Genomic DNA, 21,565 nt, shown 5'->3' on the forward strand with positions numbered 1-21,565 from the left:
TAGGTGATGCGTGAGGTCCGCCACCTTCGCACCAGGCAGGCAAGTCACCAGGCGATCCTCACGTCCACCATCCACCCAGCTATCTATATGCCTAATGATCGAATCACCAACTACAACAGCTGTCCTAACCTTTCCCTCCCGGGCAGCACTTGGAGACATATCCTCGGTGTGAGAGGATAGTACATCCCCTGATGGGCAGGTCCTGGCTACAGGTGTACTTCCTACTTCACCAGGGTGATGTTCTCCTTCGACAAGACCTCCCTCCTCCAGGGTAGCACAAGGGCTACCAGACTGGAGGTGGGACTTCTCTGCAACGTAGGTCTCCTCTATGTACCTCTCTGTCTCCCTCATCTCCACCAAGTCTGCTACTCTAGCCTCAAGAGAACGGACACGTTCTCTAAGAGCTAGGAGCTCTTTGCATCGGGCACACACATATGACATCTCACCAACTGGGAGATAATCATACATGTGACACTCAATGCAAAAGACTGGATAGCACCCCTCTCGCTGCTGGACTGCTGACTCCATCTTAGTGTTTTTGAGTTTTTCAATAATTTAAGACTTGCTACAGAATTAAGGATATTAGCCTAATATAAAAATGTCTTTTAGTTTATATAGTATATTGTGTGATTTATTTAGTGTTTCCTTCTTAGATGGTAATGAAATGTATTTAAAACTCTGTAAGAGCACTCCTTGCTTGTTACCCTAATTAAAATAACTGACTATAAATGAAGAGTTGTCCTAGGGGAGGGTGGGTGGGAATACTAAATTTGATCCTGCAGTGGCTGTTAGATTCTATCTGTTAATGCTGTTGCTTGGCTTGTTTGAGCCTGCACAGCACCCATAGCTGCCTTGTGATTGCTGAAGCTGAATCTCAGCTGCTGCTGGGCTTATTAGCCATTTGGAAACTCTCTACTTTGCCTTTGCATCGTCTAAGGTCGCTGGTTTGTTGGTGCTTGTTGCACTTCTGCCTAGTCCAGTTTATAGTCTGTATTCTTGTCTGATTCTAGTTTAGTCTTTGTGTAGCTTCTTCTTCTGTATTGCTTGTTGCCCAGTCTTGTTTCTTGTTTGTATGTCTTTGTCTAGTGCTTGGTTGCCTGTGTTTCTTGTTCAGTGGCTGCCTGGCAGCTTTCAGTTCTGTCTCCTGTCTATCAGTGTTTCTTCCCTGTTTCAGTGGCTGCTTGCAGCTTTCAGTTTTGTCCCTTGTCTGTCTGAGAGTCCTAGTGTAGTATTTTGCCTAGCCTCCCTGTGTGTATCCTGTTGGTTTCCAGTTCCTACCCTGTCCGGTAAGTTCTGCTGGCCACCTGCACCCAGGGGCTCAACTCCTGAGGAACGGTGGTCAAGTGCAGGTGAAGTCTAGCTGGCCCTGTCAGAGTTCTGCCTTATCCCTGTGTGGGGTGGTTTTGCTAGCCACTACCGCTCCTCGGCAGTGGCCCAAGGGCTCACGATCCTAGTTCCTGCTTTTGAAAACGTGACACCTATCCAGTGAGTAGATTTGAGTAACAAGGAGAATAAGAAGATGCTATATTTTGTGTATGACTGGAGGAGAGGAGAAAAGCTATTGTATATAGCTGGCCATCTGTTTGAAATGGTTGAACCTGTACACTGAAAGACAGTAAAGGTTCTGTTTTCAGCAAAAGAACTGGTGTAGTCTCCATTCTTCAATGAACTAAGTCTGTTGCATTGCTTGGCCAACAAAAAAACAGAAGAACAAAGTCCCTCACAAGGCACATAAGGAAAAAACACAGAGAAGTTGACACCAAAGGAGAAAATTTATTTATTTATTTATTTAATTTAATTTATTTATTTGTTACATTTGTATCCCACATTTTCCTACCTTTTTGCAGGCTCAATGTGGCTTGAAGTAGATAAATAAATACAGCTTTAATCAGTGCTTTTTTTGAGGGGGTACTCGGGAGTACTGAGTACCGGCAGCTTTTCCAGTGTCTGCTAAAATTGACCCATGAACCACAAGTTTTAATGAAAAAGCTCAGGCTCTACACACCAATTCTGCCATATCATAGATTCTGTGACTGGTTGCAGGGGGCCTGGCTATTGTGGGGCGAGTCCCTCAGTGATCACCCAACCCCTGAAGTGTGGCCTGGCATTTGAGTACCGGCACCTTTTTTGCTAGAAAAATTGCACTGGCTTTAATAAAAACATACAAAGACTCGACATAAATCATGTTTCAGCCACATGGCCTGCCTCAGGAGTCTTAGACAAGGATGATTTCAAATGTTCCGCTTCACAAGTCTCATGCAGTAATCTAATGCACCTCAAACCCAATTCGGACAACACACTGGTAGTCAGCATACTGTTTATTAGATAATCCTAGTCCTAGCTCTGGCCCCAACCAATAAATGATAGTGTACACCTCTCTTGTCCATCTATCCTGGGTATAGTCTCGGTAGTCGCCTAGACAAGCTTAAATAGGGGGGGTGGGGGTTACATTTACAAGGTATTTTTTGTGTCTGAATTAGTAAACTAATGAGAGTCTTTTCAGACGATATTCAGTTGGCACTGGTCAGCGTTTTGTTTTAAAACTCTGATTGTCGCTGGCTAAATTAGCCCTAGATATTCAGTGTTGGGCCATGTTGGGCACCAGTACTGAATTTCCGGAGCTAATTCACAGGGCCCTGCTCACTGGAGCTTGTGTGGATTCTGGCTGCTATATAGCAGGAAACCGCATAAGACACTTACATGGGTCCTGGCTGAATATTGGCCAGGACCCACATAAAACATTCTCTCCCAGATCCTGATTCCCCCCCCACTCCACCTCTCCTGATCCACCTCCCCCCCACCCCCAGAATGGAAACAATCCCCTTGGCCCAATGTTCCCCAAAAATACAATGTAGGCCCGGTCCCCCCACCCCTACTGGACTCCCCTCCCCAGGCCTACCTTGCAAAATCCCTGGTGATCCAATGATAAATGGGCAGAAGCGATGCCCACTCACTCTTGCCACCTCCAAGGCACCAAAAGAATGGCTGCCATGACTCCTAGCGGCACTCACGGTACTTTAAGTGTCGTGGTGGTACCTGACATAGTTGTGGTAGTTGAACTATCATGAGGCTGCAACTGGGGGTCGCAGCAGCCATTTTGTTGTGCTTTGGACACGGGCAGGTGCGAGTGACCATCGCTCCTTCCCATTTACCGCTGGACCATGTACCGGTAGGCCCAGCAAGGGTGGGGGCCCAGGTCTACCTTTTTGTATCTTCAGAGGGTGGGTGGGAGGGGAGAATCAGGCTGGGGGATTGATTCCATTCAGGAAGCATGGGAGGGGAGTTCAGGATGAGGGGGGAGGGGGAGGGGTGGTAGCTAAAGCCTCTACCTGAATGGTAACTGGACACGAGCTAGTATTCAGATCACTGCCCAGTTATCTTCACTGCATAAAGTTAGGGCAGCCTTTTTTTGGTCCTAACTTTATACAGGTTCCTAGCCAGTTAGAGAGCTGAATATTGCCCCTAACCAGTTAGGTGGCAGCTCTGCCCAAACTCCATTCCTGGTCTGCCCCTAACCTCGCCGGTTAGGGGTCAAGTATTAAGAGGCAATATTCAGCGGGCAATGTCTAGTTAAGTGCCTGCTGACTATTGCTGCTTAGCTCTGGACTAGCGATATAAATGGCCAGGAGCATCACCTAGCCATTTAAATCACTTTGAATATCAAGCCCATGATTTCTAAGTTAAATAAGAGATGCATTTTTCAAAATGTACCAAAATCTGTCAATTTTTTAAAAATTGTAGCATAATAATATCACTCAGGTCGGTGCAGCTAACTTGAAACTAGTGGTAAAGGAACTAGGTTTGGATTTAGTTTTGTTAGTTATGAGTTCATGGAAAATGTATTTTATGGGAGCAGAGTGGAAGGGAGAGATTGCAGACAGAGGGGTCCTTTTACAAAGCTGTGACAAAAGGGGGCCTGCAGTGGTGTTGGCGTGTGTTTTTGACATGCACTGAGGCCCCCTTTTACCGCAGTGGGTAAAAGGCAGGTTTCCCTTTTCTTAAAGAAATGGCAGTACGACAAGTGAACCACTTGCCACATGGCCATTTCGGGGGGTGGGAGGAGAGAGCACATCACCACCCATTGAGGTGGCTGTAACCCGGCGGTAACTGGGCAGTACACGACACTGCCCGATTACCATCGGGTACACACTGGCACTGCAAAAATTCAAATATTTTTGCAGTGCCGGAAATGGCACGCTGGGGAAGGGAATTACTGCCAGGCTGCTACAGTAGCCCAGCGGTATTTCCCTTTTAGCAAGTGGTAAGCCTGCATTGGGCTTACCAACGCTTCATAAAAGGGCCCCATACTGATTTGCATCCTTGTAGAGTGTAATTACTTTTCATTTTTGTTTTGGACGAATAGCAACAATTCTATTTGGTTACTAAATTCCTGTCATCATATTGTATATGTTTTACATTGGAGAGTCTAAGGGCCTTGTTTACTAAGGTGCAATAGTGTTTTTACCATGCGCCAACTCTAGAGACACCTGGGTGCCTCTAGCATTAGCACACGCTAAAAACGCTAGTGCACCTGCAGCGCAGCTTAGTAAACAGGGCCCTAAAAATGAACTTCAGTAGAAGTCATGTTGATTTCAGTGCAACTGTTTTTAAAATTAAAATTTGGTGCTGGTTTCTTTTTCAGAGGCAAACTGGGGATCATCTGTGCAGGCAGGCTCCTATAACATGGCTCTTTTGTATACTGTAGGACTCAATGAAGTAGAAGATCATATTAAAAACTACAGGTGCGTGCAATGTTAGCTAATGCACAAATGTGGCAATTCTATAAAAGGGTGCCTAAATGTAGGTGCCCCAATGCAGCACAGGGAGCACCTATTCTATAATGGCATCTGGGAGCCCAGATTCCATTATAGAATATTAGCATAAACCTGCATTGGCATGCCTAAAAGTAAAAGCACTCATGTACTCCAGGCTGATGACGGGCATAAAAGGGCATGCCTAAGTGTGGCAAGCAACATACCCAATTTGAGTATTACTCCTGCCAGAATTCTGCACCAGAAAAAAAAAAAGAAAAATCAAAATTCTGCGCACAAAATTTGCAAATTCTTCAAGTTTGTCATAATTCAACCAATCTTATAGCCCACCATACATAGATACCATCTATATTTTTCCAGCACCCTCGCAGCGCCCAAAGCATCCATATTTTTTCCAGCCCCCTCCCTGCACCCACACATGGCATTCACCTTTACAGCCCTCTCCCTCCCACCCAAACCCACACATAGCATCCACTTTTTTTTACAACCCTCTCCCTCCACACACACCCACACATATAGCCAGTGGTGTGCTGGTAAATGTTTAACAACAGGCTCTCTCCCCGGTCCCCCTCTGCACCCCCCCCCCCCCAAATTGCAGAGCTGGCTATAGCCAGGGAGAGAGCCTGGGGGGGGGGGGGGGTGGCAATGCATTACTCCAGGAAAAAAAATTAAATGATCCCATGTTCCAATCTAATTCATGTTTAATGTGCGATAAAATGCCATAAATAAGTAAATAAATATAAACTTTTAATGTTGAGCACCTGATTCTCAAAGTGAACATAGTCCAAACACTATAATGTAAATAAAATGATTTTTTTCTACCTTTGTTGTCTGGTGACTGTTTTTCTGATCATGCTGGCCCAGTATCCGATTCTGCTGCTATCTGTCCTCTTAACTCTGTTTCCAGGGTTCCTTTCCATTTATTTCTTTCCTTTCCTCCTTTCTTCTTCATTTCTGGTCCTCCGCAGACTTGACTGTCCAGTGGATCCAGCTTCTGCCTATTTTCTTCATCCATGTGCAGTTTTTCTCCTCTCTTCCTTTTCCCTCATCTCATCTCCTTCCTCACTATTCCCTCCCCTCCATCCATGCCCAGCATTTCTTCTCTCTCCCCTCCTCTCCTCTCCCCTGCCCTCCATCCACCCATGTCCAGCGACCCTCCTCTCCCCCTGCCCTCCATCCACCCATGTCCAGCGACCCTCCTCTCCCCTGCCCTGCATGCACCCATAACCAGCGATCCTCCTCTCCCCTGCCCTGCCCTCCAGGCACCCATACCCAGCGACCCTCCTCTCCCCTGCCCTCCATCCACCCATGTCCAGCGACCCTCCTCTCCCCTGCCCTGCCCTCCCCTCCATGCATCCATACCCAGCGACCCTCCTCTCCCCTGCCCTGCCCTCCATCCACCCATGTCCAGCGACCCTCCTCTCCCCTGCCCTCCCCTCCATCCACCCATGCCCAGCGACTCCCTTCTCTCCCCTGCCCTCCCCTCCAGCCACCCATGCCCAGCGTCTCCCTTCTCTCCCCCTGCCCTTCCCACCAGCCACCCATGCCCAGCGCGACTCTCCTCTCTCTCCTGCCCCCCCTCCAGCCACCCATGTCCAGCGACTCCCTTCTCTCCCCTACCACCCCCTCCCGAGCTGTTCAGCGAATTCTTCGGGGCAGGCAGTCTTGCCTGCCCGCTGCCGATGCTGACTCTCCCCCGCTGCCAGATCGCTCTTCAAAATGGCCGCCAAGACTTACAAGGGCGGTCTCCAAGACTTCAGCAGAAGTCTCGCGAGGCCACCTCTGGAAGTCTCGGCAGCCATTTTTAAAGAGCGAACCGGCAGCGGGGGAGGGTCAGCGCCAGCAGCGGGCAGGCAAGACTGCCTGCCCCGAAGATTTCGATGGACAAGGAAGGGTTAATCAGGTGAGGGTCCGGATCTGGAGGGAGGGAGGGAGGAAGGAGAACCAGCTCGCACTTAGTAACAACCGGCTTACAAGTCGGAACAAAATTTAACAACCGGCTCTTGCGAGCCGGCTCCAGCACACCATTGCATATAGCGTTCATTTTTTTTTCTTTTACAGCCCTTCCATCTACACCCACTGAGGCTCACCATGGGGGGTGGTCAATGCAGAATTCTGTGCAAATTCTGCACTGCACTGTCGCACAGAATTCCAGCAGGAGTACAGCATGTATGTGGGAGTATGCTCATATCCTGCTCTTGCTTCACTCACATGTACATCCCACTTGCACTTAAGTACTATAGTACTTATGCGCATCCTTATAGAATAGCGCCTAGGGCACTTTGGCACATAAGTGCCAATTAATTTTATTTATTTAGTTGTTACATTTGTTCCCCACATTTTCCCACCTCTTTGCAGGCTCAATGTGGCTTACATAGTATCGTAAAGGCATTTGCCAATTCGCTTGATAACAAATACAAGGTTGTATTGTGGTCAATGAGGTATGTATGAGTCAAGCATCCTGAAGGTCAAAGGGAATAAGGATTGTAATTGTCCAGTATGATCATTGGATATGCTGTGTTCCTGGGTGTGGGGATTTAAGTTGGATTGGTGGGATAGGCCTTTTTGAAGAGGTGGGTTTTTAGTGATTTCCTGAAGTTTAGGTGATCGTGGATTGTTTTCAATGTTTTTGGGAGTCCATTCCATAGTTGTGCGCTTATGTAAGAGAAGCTGGATGCGTAAGTTGTTTTGTATTTAAGTCCTTTGCAATTTGGGTAATGTAGGTGTAGGTATGATTGTGATGATCCAATTCTGTTTCTGTTTGGTAGATCTATGAGGTCTGTCATATATCCTGGGACTACGCCGTAGATAATTTTGTGGACCAAGGTGCAGATTTTGAAGGTGATCCGTTCTTTGATTGGGAGTCAGTGCAGCTTTTCTCGAAGGGGTTTAGCACTTTCGAATCGGGTTTTACCGTATATTAGTCTGGCTGCTGTGTTTTGGGCAGTCTGGAATTTTTTTATGAGTTGTTCTTTGCATCCCACATAGATTCCGTTGCAGTAATCTGCATGGCTTAGGACCATTGATTGTATTAGGTTTCTAAAGGTTTCCCTGGGAAAGAAAGGTTTTATTCGTTTGAGTTTCCACATTGAATAGAACATTTTCTTTATTACGGTGTTTACTTGGCTCTTGAGATTAAGGTTGCAGTCGATTGTGACGCCGAGTAGTTTTAGGCTGTCTGAGGTAGGGAGGGTGTGTCCTGGGGTGATAATGATTTCAGGTTTGTACTTGTTATGTTGAGATGAGAGGGTGAGGCAGTGTATTTTTTCAGTGTTCAATTTCAACTGGAATGAGTTTGCCCAAGAGTTCATGATGTTCAGGCCATCATTGATTTCATTGGTTATTTCTATCAGGTCATGTCTGAAGGGAATGTAAATTGTAACATCATCTGCATAGATGAATGGGTTGAGGCTGCGATTGGATAAGGACTTTGCCAGTGGGATCATCATTATGTTGAAGAGTATTGGTGATAATGGTGATCCTTGAGGTACTCCGCAGGCTGCTTTCCACGGTGTTGATATGTTAGAATTTGATTTTACTTGGTATGTTCTGGTGGTTAGAAAGCCTTTGATCCAGTTAAGTACATTTCCAACAATTCCAAAGTGGCCAAGGAGTCTTAGTAATATATCATGGTTAACCATGTCGAATGCACTCGACATGTTGACTTGGAGAAGTATGTTTTTACCTGTGGCTATTTCCTGCTTGAATTTGGCCAGGAGAGTGACTAGGACAGTTTCAGTACTATAGTGGGAGCGGAATCCTGATTGTGAGTCGTGTAATATTGAGAACTTGTCCATGTATTCCGTAAGCTGTTTGGTCACCAAACTCTCCATTAATTTTACTACTAGAGGGATGGATGCAACTGGGCGGTAGTTGGTGAGATTGTTTGTATTTTTCTTAGTGTCTTTATAGGTATTGGGGTAAGAAGGATGTTACCATATTCCTCAGCGAAGAAACCTTGTTGTAGCATGAAGTTTATGTGGGATGTGAGGTCTTCTATGAAGCAGCTGGGGGCAGATTTAAGTAAATGACTGGGACATATGTCCAGTTTGCAGTGGGTATTGGCGGACCTATGAATGGCTTGTGTAATTGATTCAGAGGTGAGTAAATTAAATATTGACCAGATACAGTCGGCTGGGTATCCGCCCAGGATTAGGTCCAGGCCATCGAAGAATTTTTCGATGTTGGTGCTGTGATGAGGAAGAGTACTGCGAAGTTTTGTTATTTTTTCATTAAAGTAGGTAGCCAGTTTGTCTGCAGGTGGGATGTCTGTGTTGGTTGTGGTGACAGGGGTGGTGTCTAGTAGCTTATTTATGAGTTGAAATAGTTTCTTCAGACCTTCGTTATCCGGTCCTAATTTAGTTTTGTAATAGGACGTTTTGGTTTGTCTTGTTGCATATTTGTATTTTCTGTGTATTTGTTTCCATGCATTGAGTGTAAGTTCATCCTTTGATTTTTTTCCATGATCATTCAAGTTTTCTGGATTGTTTTGAGTTTTTTTTTATTCGTCGTTGAACCATGGTCTCGAGTTTTGTCTTCTTGATATTCTTTTCTTTAAGGGTGCTATTTCATTTAGTATGTTTCTGCATCTGTCCTTCCAGTGGTTGAGATAATGTATGGAGTCAGTTCGTGTTGTTCATCCATTGTCATATATCTGTTGCCAGAATGTTAGGCTGGCTTTCGTTCCAGTTACCGGGCGGTCTATAAAACAGGACGCAGTTCAGTTGATCGAAGAGGGATTTGTTGTGAATTCTGAATGAGGGAATTTCTAGTTGGGGTGTTATGGACTTGGCAGTGGTTTCAATAGTGAATTGTTCTCGATGGATTAGTGCTGTGCCTCCTCCTCTCTTTTCTAATCTGGTCCAGTGAGTGATTTTGTAACCTGGGGGGCATAGATCAAGGATTATGGGGTCCCTTTGATTGTGGATCCAAGTTTCATTAATGAGGATAAGATTGAGGTTTTCTGATTTAATCCAGTCTAATATTGTTGTTGCATTAATGTAGCCTACTTGGATATTTTGGTATGGGTCTGCTAGGTTTGATGTTGTGTGGATTTTTGTTATTTGTCGTTCATTGGATGGTGTGTGTTTGTTATGATCTTTCTTTTCGTTTTGTTGATATTGACTGTATTTAGATAGTCTTCCTTTAGTTTGGTGGGTATTAGTTTGGTGAAGTGTGGAGTGTTTGATCAGTCTTTGGTGATTTTGTAGGGATGGGTATGATATAAGTTCTGTAAGTGGGGTGGATAGTGTTAGATGAATCAGTGTAAGGGAGTAGATTGCTAGGAGTATTTTGATTATATTCATTTTGGTGTCAGTTTGGGGATAGTTAAGTTACTCACAGTCAGATGTTCGAGAGTGATGTCCTGGGCGTAGAGCTCTGTAGCTCTTGACACCGTTCTACTGGTTGGAGGCAGAGAGGTTCAGTTAGAAGGGCGTTGTTCTGTTGATTGGAGTTGTAGAATTGGGTCATCCGAGCTGGCGTCCCAACATGCGTTTCGTTTGGCGATGTGCGAGCCCGGTAGTCCACCATGGGATAGTCCGTGCACCGACTTCTGTAGGCTGTGAGGAGTCAGGCGGGCAGTGAGGTAGAAGCCACAGTCAGCACCGGCGGGAGCTGGATTCCAAGGTACCAACCTGTGGTGCGCTGTGGCTCTGCGACGCGTTGTGTACTCCAGATGGAGAGGAGGCAGCACCATACAAGCTCCCTCTGAGTTCAGGTTTCAGGATGATGGTGATGACTATTAGCAACGACCAGCACGGGGGATGGATTGTTGGAGATGACCTCCCAACGAGCTCTCTCCTCCTATACGCGGCATGCTCGTGCGCTTAAATGGCTTCGGTAGTCGAGCACACTCGGCCGTGCTCTGTTAAGTAAGCCTGTAGTTCTGGGTGTTGACTTACCCCAGTGTGCAAATTCTCCATCGGTCTGGGAGCAAGTTGGTGGTTGGAAGTAGGGCTTGAGAGATTCCTTCCAATTTTATTTTCTTTCTGTTCCTTCCTGTGATCAGCTTTGTGCCATGGCTCTGGCCAGAAGCCGTTCAGTCTCTTGCGTCATGTCTCGCGACTGCCGTCGGGGTGCTTCTCGCAGCTTTCTCCTTGCGCTGCCTCTCCCCACACGCTGTTCCTCTTTCTCCATTTCTTTTGTGAGCGTGCTAGACGGTCATCTGAACAGCCTTCTCAGATGCACAGCGCATTCAGGGGTGCTGTCGACGATGAGACCGTCTGGTGAGACCCAAGTACGCTGAGGGAAACCCAAGCACAGCAGAGACCTCAACGTGGTGGTCCAACCTTCAATCGGTCCAGTTCCGACTGTGCTCCGATCGGGGTCTCCGGAGCTATAGTCGTCTGCTCTGCGTTCCCACTGATGCAGGGTCCGGCCGCGGTTCAGCCAGGGTAGTATCCAGCTTATCCAGGGCAAGGCCGCAACCACGAGGCAGCGAGGGGGCTTCGGGCGGTCTCGTCAGTCCGCTGCATTGATCCACTCGGTAGGAGGCCCCCCAAGTACGCTGGGGTAAACCCGAGCTTAGCGGAGACCTCAGCGTGGTGGTCCGACCTTCAACCGGTCCCGTTTCAACCGTGCTCCGATCGGGGTCTCTGGAGCTACAGTTCCGAGATCCTTCGGTCAGCATCCATCTTAACATAACCTGTATTTATGCATGTAAAGTGTATGTAAGTGCTGGCACGCAGTTATAGAACTGCCCTTCACTTTTCTAAAGGTATGCATACAGCTGTGTCTTATTTATGATCTGATGGGAGACTTGAACCCATAGAGCCCAAAGATGTGAGAAATAAACCATCAGCCCTGCCACCAATTAAGTAGTGAGGCCACAATTTTGAATTTGTACTGTTTAGAGTCAGAAATAAAGAATGAGGGATTAAAGAGAATCAGTGGTGTACTGAGGGCGGGGCTGTGGGGGCAGTCCGCCCCAGGTGCATGCTGCAGGAGGGGTGCAGGGAGCAGCCAGGTGCCTGTCGGCTCCGCTGGTTCCCTGCTCCCTCTGCTGTTACTTCCTGTTCTGGGGCAGAGAGAACAGGGAACCAGCGGAGCCGACAGCTGCATGGCTGCTCCCTGCACCCCAGCAGGTAGGAAGAATGCACCGGGGGGGCATCATGCTGCACCTGGGGGAGATGGACAACGCTGCACCCGGGGGAGGGGGCATCATGCTGTACCCGGGGGGAGACGGACAACGCTGCACCCCGGGGGGGGGGGGGGTGCACAGCGGCGATCCGCCCCGGGTGACAGCCAACCAAAGAACGCCACTGAGGAGAATTACTCCCTCAATCTCTCATGTAAAGCTCTGGGTGAAATGAGCACTTTTATGAAATCTGTGCATGCCTCCAACCTGGTGCAATACCCAACAGAGAATTTTTTTTTTTTTAAAATATAGATGTGCATGCCTGAAATAAAATGGGAAATGCATGGGTAGATTTTTGGCCTGCCCAAGCCTGGTCATCGCTACATCTAAATAGTTGCTTTCCAAAAAAAAAGCCCACCATTTATACATGTATGTGATCTACAAACTCGGGTATAAAGTATCACATACCATGTAAAATGAGTTCATCTTGTTGGGCAGACTGGATGGACCAAAAGGTCTTTATCTGCCGTCATTTACTATGTTACATGTGTGAATGCTGCTATTTATATGCGGAGAAACTTATAGAATAGATGACATAGTCTATAGCTGTTGGAGATCTCTGCCTTATAATGGTTTTCTTTTCTAGACCCCAGTGTCTGGTGCTGACAGGACCTCCTAATTTCCGTCCAGCTCTGGTAGATTTTGTAGGCACTTTCACCAAGAATCTCAGCTTAATGATTTGTGGAAATGTGCTAATTGTAAGTATGTGTTATTACTTGGAATCTCAGGCTGTGAATTAGTAATTTCCTGTCTTTCAACTAGGATTGCCAACAAGTTCTATGTCAAAAGAGGCAAGCTGAACTAGGCCTATTATTACCTCATTGCACCTAGGGTTACCGTATGTCCGGATTTTCCTGGACATGTCCTCTTTTTGAGGACATGTCCGGGCAACCGGGTGGGTTTTACCAATCTGCCCGTTTGTCCGGTTTTGTGGACAAACGGGCAGGCTGGTGGGCGGACTGTCCTATAGGATGGCCCGCCCACCAGCCTGCCCGTTTGTCCAGAAATCCGGACAAATGAGCAGATTGCTAGCCTCCCCTCCCCTTAATTTCTACTGCCCTGGTGGTCTAGTGACCTCTTCGGGGCAGGAAAGAGTACCCTTGTTCCTGCCCGGAGCGCTGCCCTGTATTCATCCTTCCTGTTGGTGATCTCAGCGCCGATTCAAAATGGCCGCCGAGAGTTGAAGTGACCTCGCGAGACTTCAACTCTCGGCGGCCATTTTGAATCGGCACTGAGATCACCAACAGGAAGGATGCATGCAGGGCAGCGCTCCGGGCAGGAAAGAGGGGGCTCTGTCCTGCCCCGAAGAGGTCACTAGACCACCAGTGCAGTAGTAAGGTAAGGGGAGGAGGGATAACGGGGTGTGTGACAGGTGGGAGGGGAAAATGTGACAGGGGCGGAGCGAGGATGTGAAAGGGGGCAGGGAGGGGTGGGGGGTGGGGCATGTGTCCTCCTTTTTGGGGGACAAAATATGGTAACCCTAATTGCACCTAGTCTTCAGTCCAACTTCTCTAAATAAAAGCCACGAGGTAAAGCTAGGACTGGCTTAATCTGTCATTTTAGACATGCATTATTTTGCAAATTCTACTTTTAGTTAGCCAATCCCTCAGCTGTGATAGAGGTACTCATTAAGTTTCCAATAAATCTAGCATATAACAAAATATAGTTATACACTGTATGATGGGCCTCTGGTGGCCAGGGGCCCGTGCCACACGATTTCCTCTCACTCGGTCTCTGTCCAGATTCCATTAGTCAGTAGCTCTAGGAACGCCTATAATACTGACTGGAACCAGTCCTCTATGTGTAGCCATTAACATTGAAAGGCCCACTCCTCCTGATCTCCCCTTCACTCGGGTACTCTGGACTCCCATAGCTGATACCGCTGTAGACACTAGCTTAAACCAGCAGCACTCCACCCATAGGCACTCAAGCTTTGCCTCTAGGAAAAAGCTCCAAGGCAACTCTTATATGCTGAGGCCCCCTTGAGGTGTTTGTCTTATATCACAGGCTCTCCACGCAGGTTCACAAGAGCTCTGCCTCTAAGGAAAATTCAGAAACAAGTCTTTTTGTAAGGATGCTGTAGTCTGTCTCAACCTATGGGCTCCTCTTTATCTTTAGGGTGACCTCCCTCCACACCCCACTTCTTGGGGTAAGCTCCTTCTCTTCCCTCTGTTAAGCAATGCCTCTTTGTCTCTTTCCTTATTCAGGTTTGTTTGATGGGGAAAACATTCCTATTTGGAGAGTTCTGGGGTATATGCAAATTAGGCACATTATCATACTCAGTCCCATGCAAATTGCTTTACCAACAGCTTTGGATAAATGCCAATGTAAAGCCTTTCACACCCTCTTTTCCAGTTCTTACTACTGGTTCATGGGGATCCCTTTTACTTCTCTGCCGGTTCCCTTTACTTCTGGCTTCCCGGAGAACCCTTGGCCAGCTCCTGTCTCTTTCTCCCTACACCCTGAGCACCCCCTAGCTGTCCCCTCAGGTCATTACATGGATGTATCCCATTTGGCTCCTCTAGTGACCAGTTCTGGCATTTACAGGTTTCCACTAGATGAGCGCCATCTGGTGGCCCCTTCAGGGTAGGGCAGTCCTGTGTTTATCACAACTGGTAAATACTCAGCTGGTGGCAGTGGCAGTCAGTGTATTTTTAAAAGCTGACCACTGTAAGCAGTATTAGGCAGTATTTGTAGTTCAAAGGGAAAAAAAACTATTTGAAGCGCCTGTATACAAATGCTAAAAGCCTAAAAAATAAGATGGGAGAGTTAAAGTATATAGCACTAAATGATGAGGTAGGTATAATAGGCATCTCAGGGGCCCTTTTACTAAGCTGCGTAGGTGCCTACGCACACCCAACGCACGTCAATTTGGAGTTATCACCCGGCTACCGCATAGCCCTTGTGGTAATTTCATTTTCAATGTGCGTCTGCTATGCATATCAGAAAATAATTTCTATTTTCTGGCATGCGGCAGAAACCGGGCGGTAATCATTCTGGCGGTAAGGTCTCAGACCCAAAATGGACGCACGCCAATTTTTATTTTGCTGCACGTCCATTTTGTCAAAAAGTTTAAAAAGGCATTTTTTACAGGTGGGCTGAAAAATGGATCTGCATGCGCCCAAAATACATGCCTGCACAGCGCAGTGCATTTTTTGGCACACCTTAGTAAAAGGACCCCTCAGAGACTTGGTGGAAAGAGGACAATCAATGGGACACTGTGTTAACAGGGTACAAATTGTATCTCAATAATAGAGAGGATCAAATTGGAGGGGGGGTTGCGCTATATATTAAAGAGGGAATTGAGTCAAATAAAATAAACATTCCACATGAGACAGATAGCAGCGTGGAATCATTATGGATAGAAATTCCATGTGTGAAGGGAAGGAGTATTCTTGTAGGGCTGTACCACCATCTGCCGGGACAGAATAAACAGACAGATGAAGAAACGTTTACAGAGATTAGGAAAGTTGGCAAATTGGGTAACGCTATAATAATGGGTGATTTCAATTACCCTAAAATATCGGAATAGGTAGAATACTAAATCCACAATAATCCAAAAACAATTCTACAATTAACTTTGAGTGTTCAAGAGTAGATGGAAATCAATTGAAAAAAAGGTGGAGAAAAAAAGACCTCAGTGAAAACCGGATACACCTCTTTGTAAAGGACACACCTTTTAAATAGAGAGGGAACCTCTTAATCATTAGTCTTTTTAAAAAACTCCACTTCATTAACTTTCATATTCATAATGCCATCTCACCCTTATAAACACTCATTCAGGGCAGACACGCAATGCTTCATATCAAAAAAGTCCAAAGCTTTAAGATTACTTATCTTGGACGGTAATCATTTCCATCTATGAAACTTCACGAAGTATTTTCTTTTACTTCTCTTTATCTTTATCTTGTCTTTTAATGATTCCCGACAGGGAAACCCTGTTTCGCCACTGTCCGGCTGCTTCAGAGGAAAATATGTTAGTTCAATACCTCCAAGAGCAATTGACTCGCCAGCATACTGTCCTCTGGCTTCTACATAGAAATGGCGGTCGGCGTCTTAGTTGAAACTTCCAGATTAAATACACAGCGTGTGACGTCATTCCGTACCTATGACGTATGTTCACAGGAACGCTTTCCATTCAATGGATATATTTAGACCTTTCGGTATGACAGTTTGTAATGTGAAAATCCACCTCTGCTCCTTTCTTCTCAACACATTTCTGATGTCTCCCCTTATCTCCGTAACTTGAATCTGCTCGATTACCATGCATTTCAATTCTGAAAAGTCATGCTGCTTATCAACACAATGAGTCACCATAGGTTCATGCATTTTGTTTGACTGTATGCAATGTCTATGTTCAATAAGTCTAGTCTTCAACGCCCGTGAAGTCTGCCCGACATAATTCAATCCGCACGGGCAAGTGATAACATAGATCACATTTATCGATGTACAATTGGTGATAGCATGGCAAGCATACACCTTTCTGGTATTCTGATCAATAAATTCTTTCGTTGTCATCATGTTCACACAAACAGAACATTTCCCACAGCTACTATGCATGCCTTCATAAGTATAACCCATGCGTTGTCTATTCCAAATGTCCGCAGGGCATAGGATATCACTTAGATTGTTGTTCCTTTGATATGCAAATAAGATCCTCAAATTTTGCAAGCAAGGATGGACCTGTAAAAGGGGTAAATGTTTTTTTACAATCTTGGACATGATTTTTGAATGTGAGTTAAATTTTGTCACAAATGTCAATATCTCTTCCTCCGATTGTGATTCCACTTTCGGTTGAAGCAACCACTCTCTATGATTATAGTATGCTCTCTTTTTTGCAGAAGATACCAGCTTATTAGGATAACCTCTATCTAACAATTTCCTCTCCAGCTTATTTGCATGCTGAAAAAACTGGTCTCGAGTGGAGCAGATACGCCTATATCTAAGGAATTGAGCAAAGGGTATGTTGGATCTACAATGATCTGGATGCATACTCTTAAATTGTAAGGTGGTATTTCTATCTGTAGGTTTTGTATAAATAGATGTCTCCAACTTCTCGTTCCGAACTTCCACCCATATATCTAAGAAGGCAATGCCAGTGCGACTATGTTGCGCTTCAAATTTAATAGTGTCGTGACAGGCATTTAATTTCTCCACAAATTGCATCAACTGAAACTCCATGCCATCCCATATCATAAAAATGTCGTCGATGTACCGGAGCCAGCATACTGCATGCCCAAACAATTCCAGTGTATATATCTGTTTTCTCTCTAGATCTTCCATAAATAGATTTGCAATTGTAGGAGAACAAGCGGCTCCCATCGAAACACCCATTTTTTGAATGTAATACTTCCTATTACATGTGAAATAATCCTCTGACAGAGTAATCCATATCAGGTCTGTAAGGAAGTCAGTAGGCGCCAACTAAGGACGAGGTCCCCCATCCAAAATATCTCTCAAGACTTGCAAGGCTTCTTTTTGCGGGATAGATGTATAGAGGGCACACACATCTAGCGTCACCAGTCTCATACTTGAAGTAAATCGCTCTTGTAGTTCGTCCAGCAATCTTAAAAAATGAGAACTGTCTTTTACAAATAATTTAATCATCGATAAATGAGGTAAAATTCTGTCTATATATTGAGCAGAGCGTTCCAATAATGATCCTCTAGCCGATACGATAGGGCGACCCGGAGGTTGCTGTATGCTTTTATGAATTTTAGGTAAAGTGTAAAAAATTGGCACTTTAAAAAATCTAAGATTCAAATAATTATACTCTTTCTGAGTCAAAAAGCCCAGTCTTCTGCCTCTATCCGTCAATTTGGCAATATGTTCTTGGACTATATCAGAAGGATCTTCATCCAGCTCTATATAGGTATCCTTATCTGCTAGTTGTCGCTGGATTTCTCTCATGTAGTCTGTGGTATTTTGTACCACGACTGCCCCTCCTTTATCTGCCCTACGAATCGTAATATTCAAATCTTGTTTCAAGCTTTGCAATGATTGACGTTCTTTTTTATTCAAATTCACTTTTTGTCTTGGTAAATGAGTCTCTATGTCCTCTATATTTTTGAGGACACATGCTTTAAATGTAGACAGGACCGCATCCAAATTCCCAATAGGAGTCCATGTAGAGGACTCACTAATGATAGATCTATCAATTTTAATTTCTTGAGTTCCCGATCCAAAAAATACTTTTAAACTCAATTTACGTATAAACTTCTCCACATCCATTCGGAATAAAAATGGGTCATGGAATCCTGTGGGAATAAAAGATAATCCTTTGTTTAATAAATCTACTTCTTCCTGTGTCAATAATCTATCAGATATATTCACCACTACTGGTTTAACGTTGAGATCGCATCAGCGGTCTCTGATATTCGTTTCGGTATATTTTGCCTCTTGCTCTCCAAGATCTGTTTCTTCCATATATTTCCTTTTTTTGACCCCCCGGCGGGTCACTAGCTTCTTCATTACTACTGGAAGTGTCTGAGAATTGAAAACGTGTTTGTTTTTTATTGCTACTATCCACAGGGTCTTTCCTCATCCATGGATATATATATCCTTCCTTATAATCCCGCTCGTCACGTTGAAAATTTCTAATCTTCTGGGAGCGTAATTCCTTTTGAAATCTATCTATTTTAAATTGTAGATCCTTCAATTCCTCTGCATAATTAGATATAGATTCCTGAGCTTTCAATAATTCTTCACAATGTTGTTTCTCTATCACAATCTGCTCCTGTGTTCTTTTCACCAAAAGGACCATCAAGTCCAGTGAGCATCTATTCAATATCATATTCCACTGTGCTACAAAGGTCTCATCATCCTGAAACATCTTCGGTCCTCTAGGCATTCGCAATCCCCTTGGAATAACTTCTTGTTTGCAGTAATCTGCCAAGGAGGCACTATGCAACTCTAATCTAATTTTAGCTTTATGTGTGTTTAAGATATCCATCCAGGTCTCTAAACCTTGTGTCACTGCTGTGTTAGCTAATAATCCTGGAATATTAAGAATTTCATTCTTCTGTTCCTGAAGAAAACCCAAACCGGTTCTCCAATTCTGTGCCATATTATTCCTTTACTAGTATCACTCTAAAATATCGGAATAGGTAGAATACTAAATCCACAATAATCCAAAAACAATTCTACAATTAACTTTGAGTGTTCAAGAGTAGATGGAAATCAATTGGAAAAAAGGTGGAGAAAAAAAGACCTCAGTGAAAACCGGATACACCTCTTTGTAAAGGACACACCCAGGGCCGTGCCTGGGGTCTCTGGCGCCCCCCTGCAGACTATCAGTTGGCACCCCCCCCCCCCCCCCGTGAAAAGGATCACGCCCCCCCCCCCCCCCCCATGAAAATGATCGCTCACCACTTGCCACACTGAAAGGAATTGTCAGCAATATTCAAATTGCTATACATTGCAAAATAAGATAGCAGATGTAAATTCTCAAAGTGGACATATTCCAAAAGCTAAAATGAAAATAAAATTATTTTTTTCTACCTTTGTTGTCTGGTGACTTTCTTTTTCCGATCATGCTGGTCCAGTATCTGATTCTGCTGCTATCTGTAGTCTTAACTCCATTTCCAGGGCTTCCTTTCCATTTATTTCTTTACTTTTCTCCTTTCTTCTTCATTTCTTGCTCTATATCCATTTCCAGCAATTTCTCCTCTCTCCCTGGGTCCTGCCCTCCCATCCATGTCCATTCTTGGCCCTCTCTGCCCTTCCCTCCTCCATCCATAGCCAGCAATCCTCCTCTCTCCCCTCCCCTCCATTTTCAGCAATTTGTCCTCTCCCTGGGTCCTGCCCTCCCATCCATGTCCCTCTCTGCCCTTCCCTCCTCCATCCATAGCCAGCAATCCTCCTCTCTCCCCTCCCCTCCATTTCCAGCAATTTGTCTTCTCCCTCGGCCCCCATGTCCATCCTTGTCCCTCTCTGCCCTTCCCTCCTCCATCCATAGCCAGCAATCCTCCTCTCTCCCCTCCCCTCTATTTCCAGCAATTTGTCCTGTCCCTGGGCCCTGCCCTCCCATCCATGTCCCTCTCTGCCCTTCCCTCCTCCATCCATAGCCAGCAATCCTCCTCTCTCCCCTCCCCTCCATTTCCAGCAATTTGTCCTCTCCCTGGGCCCTGCCCTCCCATCCATGTCCCTCTTTGCCCTTCCCTCCTCCATCCATAGCCAACAATCCTCCTCTCTCCCCTCCCCTCCATTTCCAGCAATTTGTCCTCTCCCTGGGCCCCCATGTCCATCCTTGTCCCTCTCTGCCCTTCCCTCCTCCATCAATCCTCCATCCAGCAATCCTCTCTCCCCACCCCTTCCAGCAATTTGTCCTCTCCCTGGGCCCTGCCCTCCCATCGATGCCTTTCTGCCCTTCCCTCCGCGCCCTGGGGCCTTTAAATCTTTTACTTCCGGTCGCAGCAGCGTCAGTGAAAGCGGAGCACTGCCGACGTCTCCCTTCCCTTCGCGCTCTTGGTTCCCTCAGTGTCTGCCTTCTTCTGACGTCAGAAGAAGGCGGGACACTGAGGGAACCAACGAGTGCAAGGGAAGGGAGACGTCGGCAGCGCTTTCACTGACGCTGCTGCGACCGAGGTAAAAGATTGAAAGACCTCGGCGGCGTGGGGCGAGGGTAAGCACCGCGGCGGCGCCCTCCAGAGGTGGGCGCCCCCCTGCGGTGCTTACCCGGCTTACCGCATCGGCACGGCCCTGGACACACCTTTTAAATAGAGAGGGAACCACTTAATCATTAGTCTTTTAAAAAAACTCCACTTCATTAACTTTCATATTCATAATGCCATCTCACCCTTATAAACACTCAATATTGACTGGATAAATGTTACATCAGGGAGTGCCAGGGAGATAACATTTCTAGATCTAATAAATAACTGCTTCTTGGAGCATCTGGTCCAGGAACTGACAAGAGGGGGAGCCATTTTGAATCTGGTCCTTGGTGGCGTGCAGGGCATAGTGCGAGAGGTGGCGGTGTTGAGTGTTCTGTCCTCCGACAGCCTTACACTAGTTTATATTCTGACCCTAAAATGTGTTTAATGCTTTTACTGTTGTTCTCACTTCTAAGGATTTTTACTGCTGCAGTCCTCACTGCAAAGATATATGAGCAATACATTGCGTGTAATATAGTCTTGCATGTAATGCAGCCACCCCTGCTTGTCTGTATAAGGACTGTTACTATTGGTGTATTCTGCTGTAAAGACCTCTTCTCTTTCTTAGCCAAGCTTGACTCCTTTGTCTACCTGCTAAATAATAACAATAATAGAACCAGGGGACAGAAGATGAAATTAGAATGTGGTAGGTTTAAAACGAATCTGAGAAAGTTTTTCTTTACTCAGCGCGTAGTTAGACTCTGGAACTCATTGCCAGAGAAGGTAGTGACGGCAGCTGGCCTTGCTGAGTTTAAAGGGGGTCTGGATAGATTCCTGAAGGAAAAGTCCATTGATCGTTATTAAATTTTGGGTTTTTGCCAGGTTCTTGGGGCCTGGATTGGCCGCTGTCGGAGATGGAGTGCTGGGCTTGATGGACCTTGGGTCTTTTCCCAGCGTGGCGGTGCTTATGTGCTTATGCTATCATTTCCTGGTCATTCTTACTATCTCTGTCCTGAGAGGTCAGCCAGGTGTGACTTTTCCCTCCAATCGAGGGCTGCCCT

At 45.8% G+C, this 21,565-nt stretch overlaps 1 protein-coding gene across 1 annotated transcript in view; it reads left to right on the forward strand.

Moving 5' to 3' along the window:
- Positions 1–21,565, forward strand: part of SLC12A3 (solute carrier family 12 member 3) — a 1,234,282-nt gene that overhangs the window by 675,701 nt on the left and 537,016 nt on the right. Inside the window, 2 exon segments of the mRNA XM_030203718.1 lie at positions 4,643–4,742; positions 12,497–12,608. Of these exon segments, the coding sequence (XP_030059578.1) occupies positions 4,643–4,742; positions 12,497–12,608 (212 nt within the window).

This window comes from Microcaecilia unicolor, chromosome 5 (genome assembly GCF_901765095.1).
Source record: "Microcaecilia unicolor chromosome 5, aMicUni1.1, whole genome shotgun sequence".
Classification (NCBI taxonomy): domain Eukaryota; kingdom Metazoa; phylum Chordata; class Amphibia; order Gymnophiona; family Siphonopidae; genus Microcaecilia; species Microcaecilia unicolor.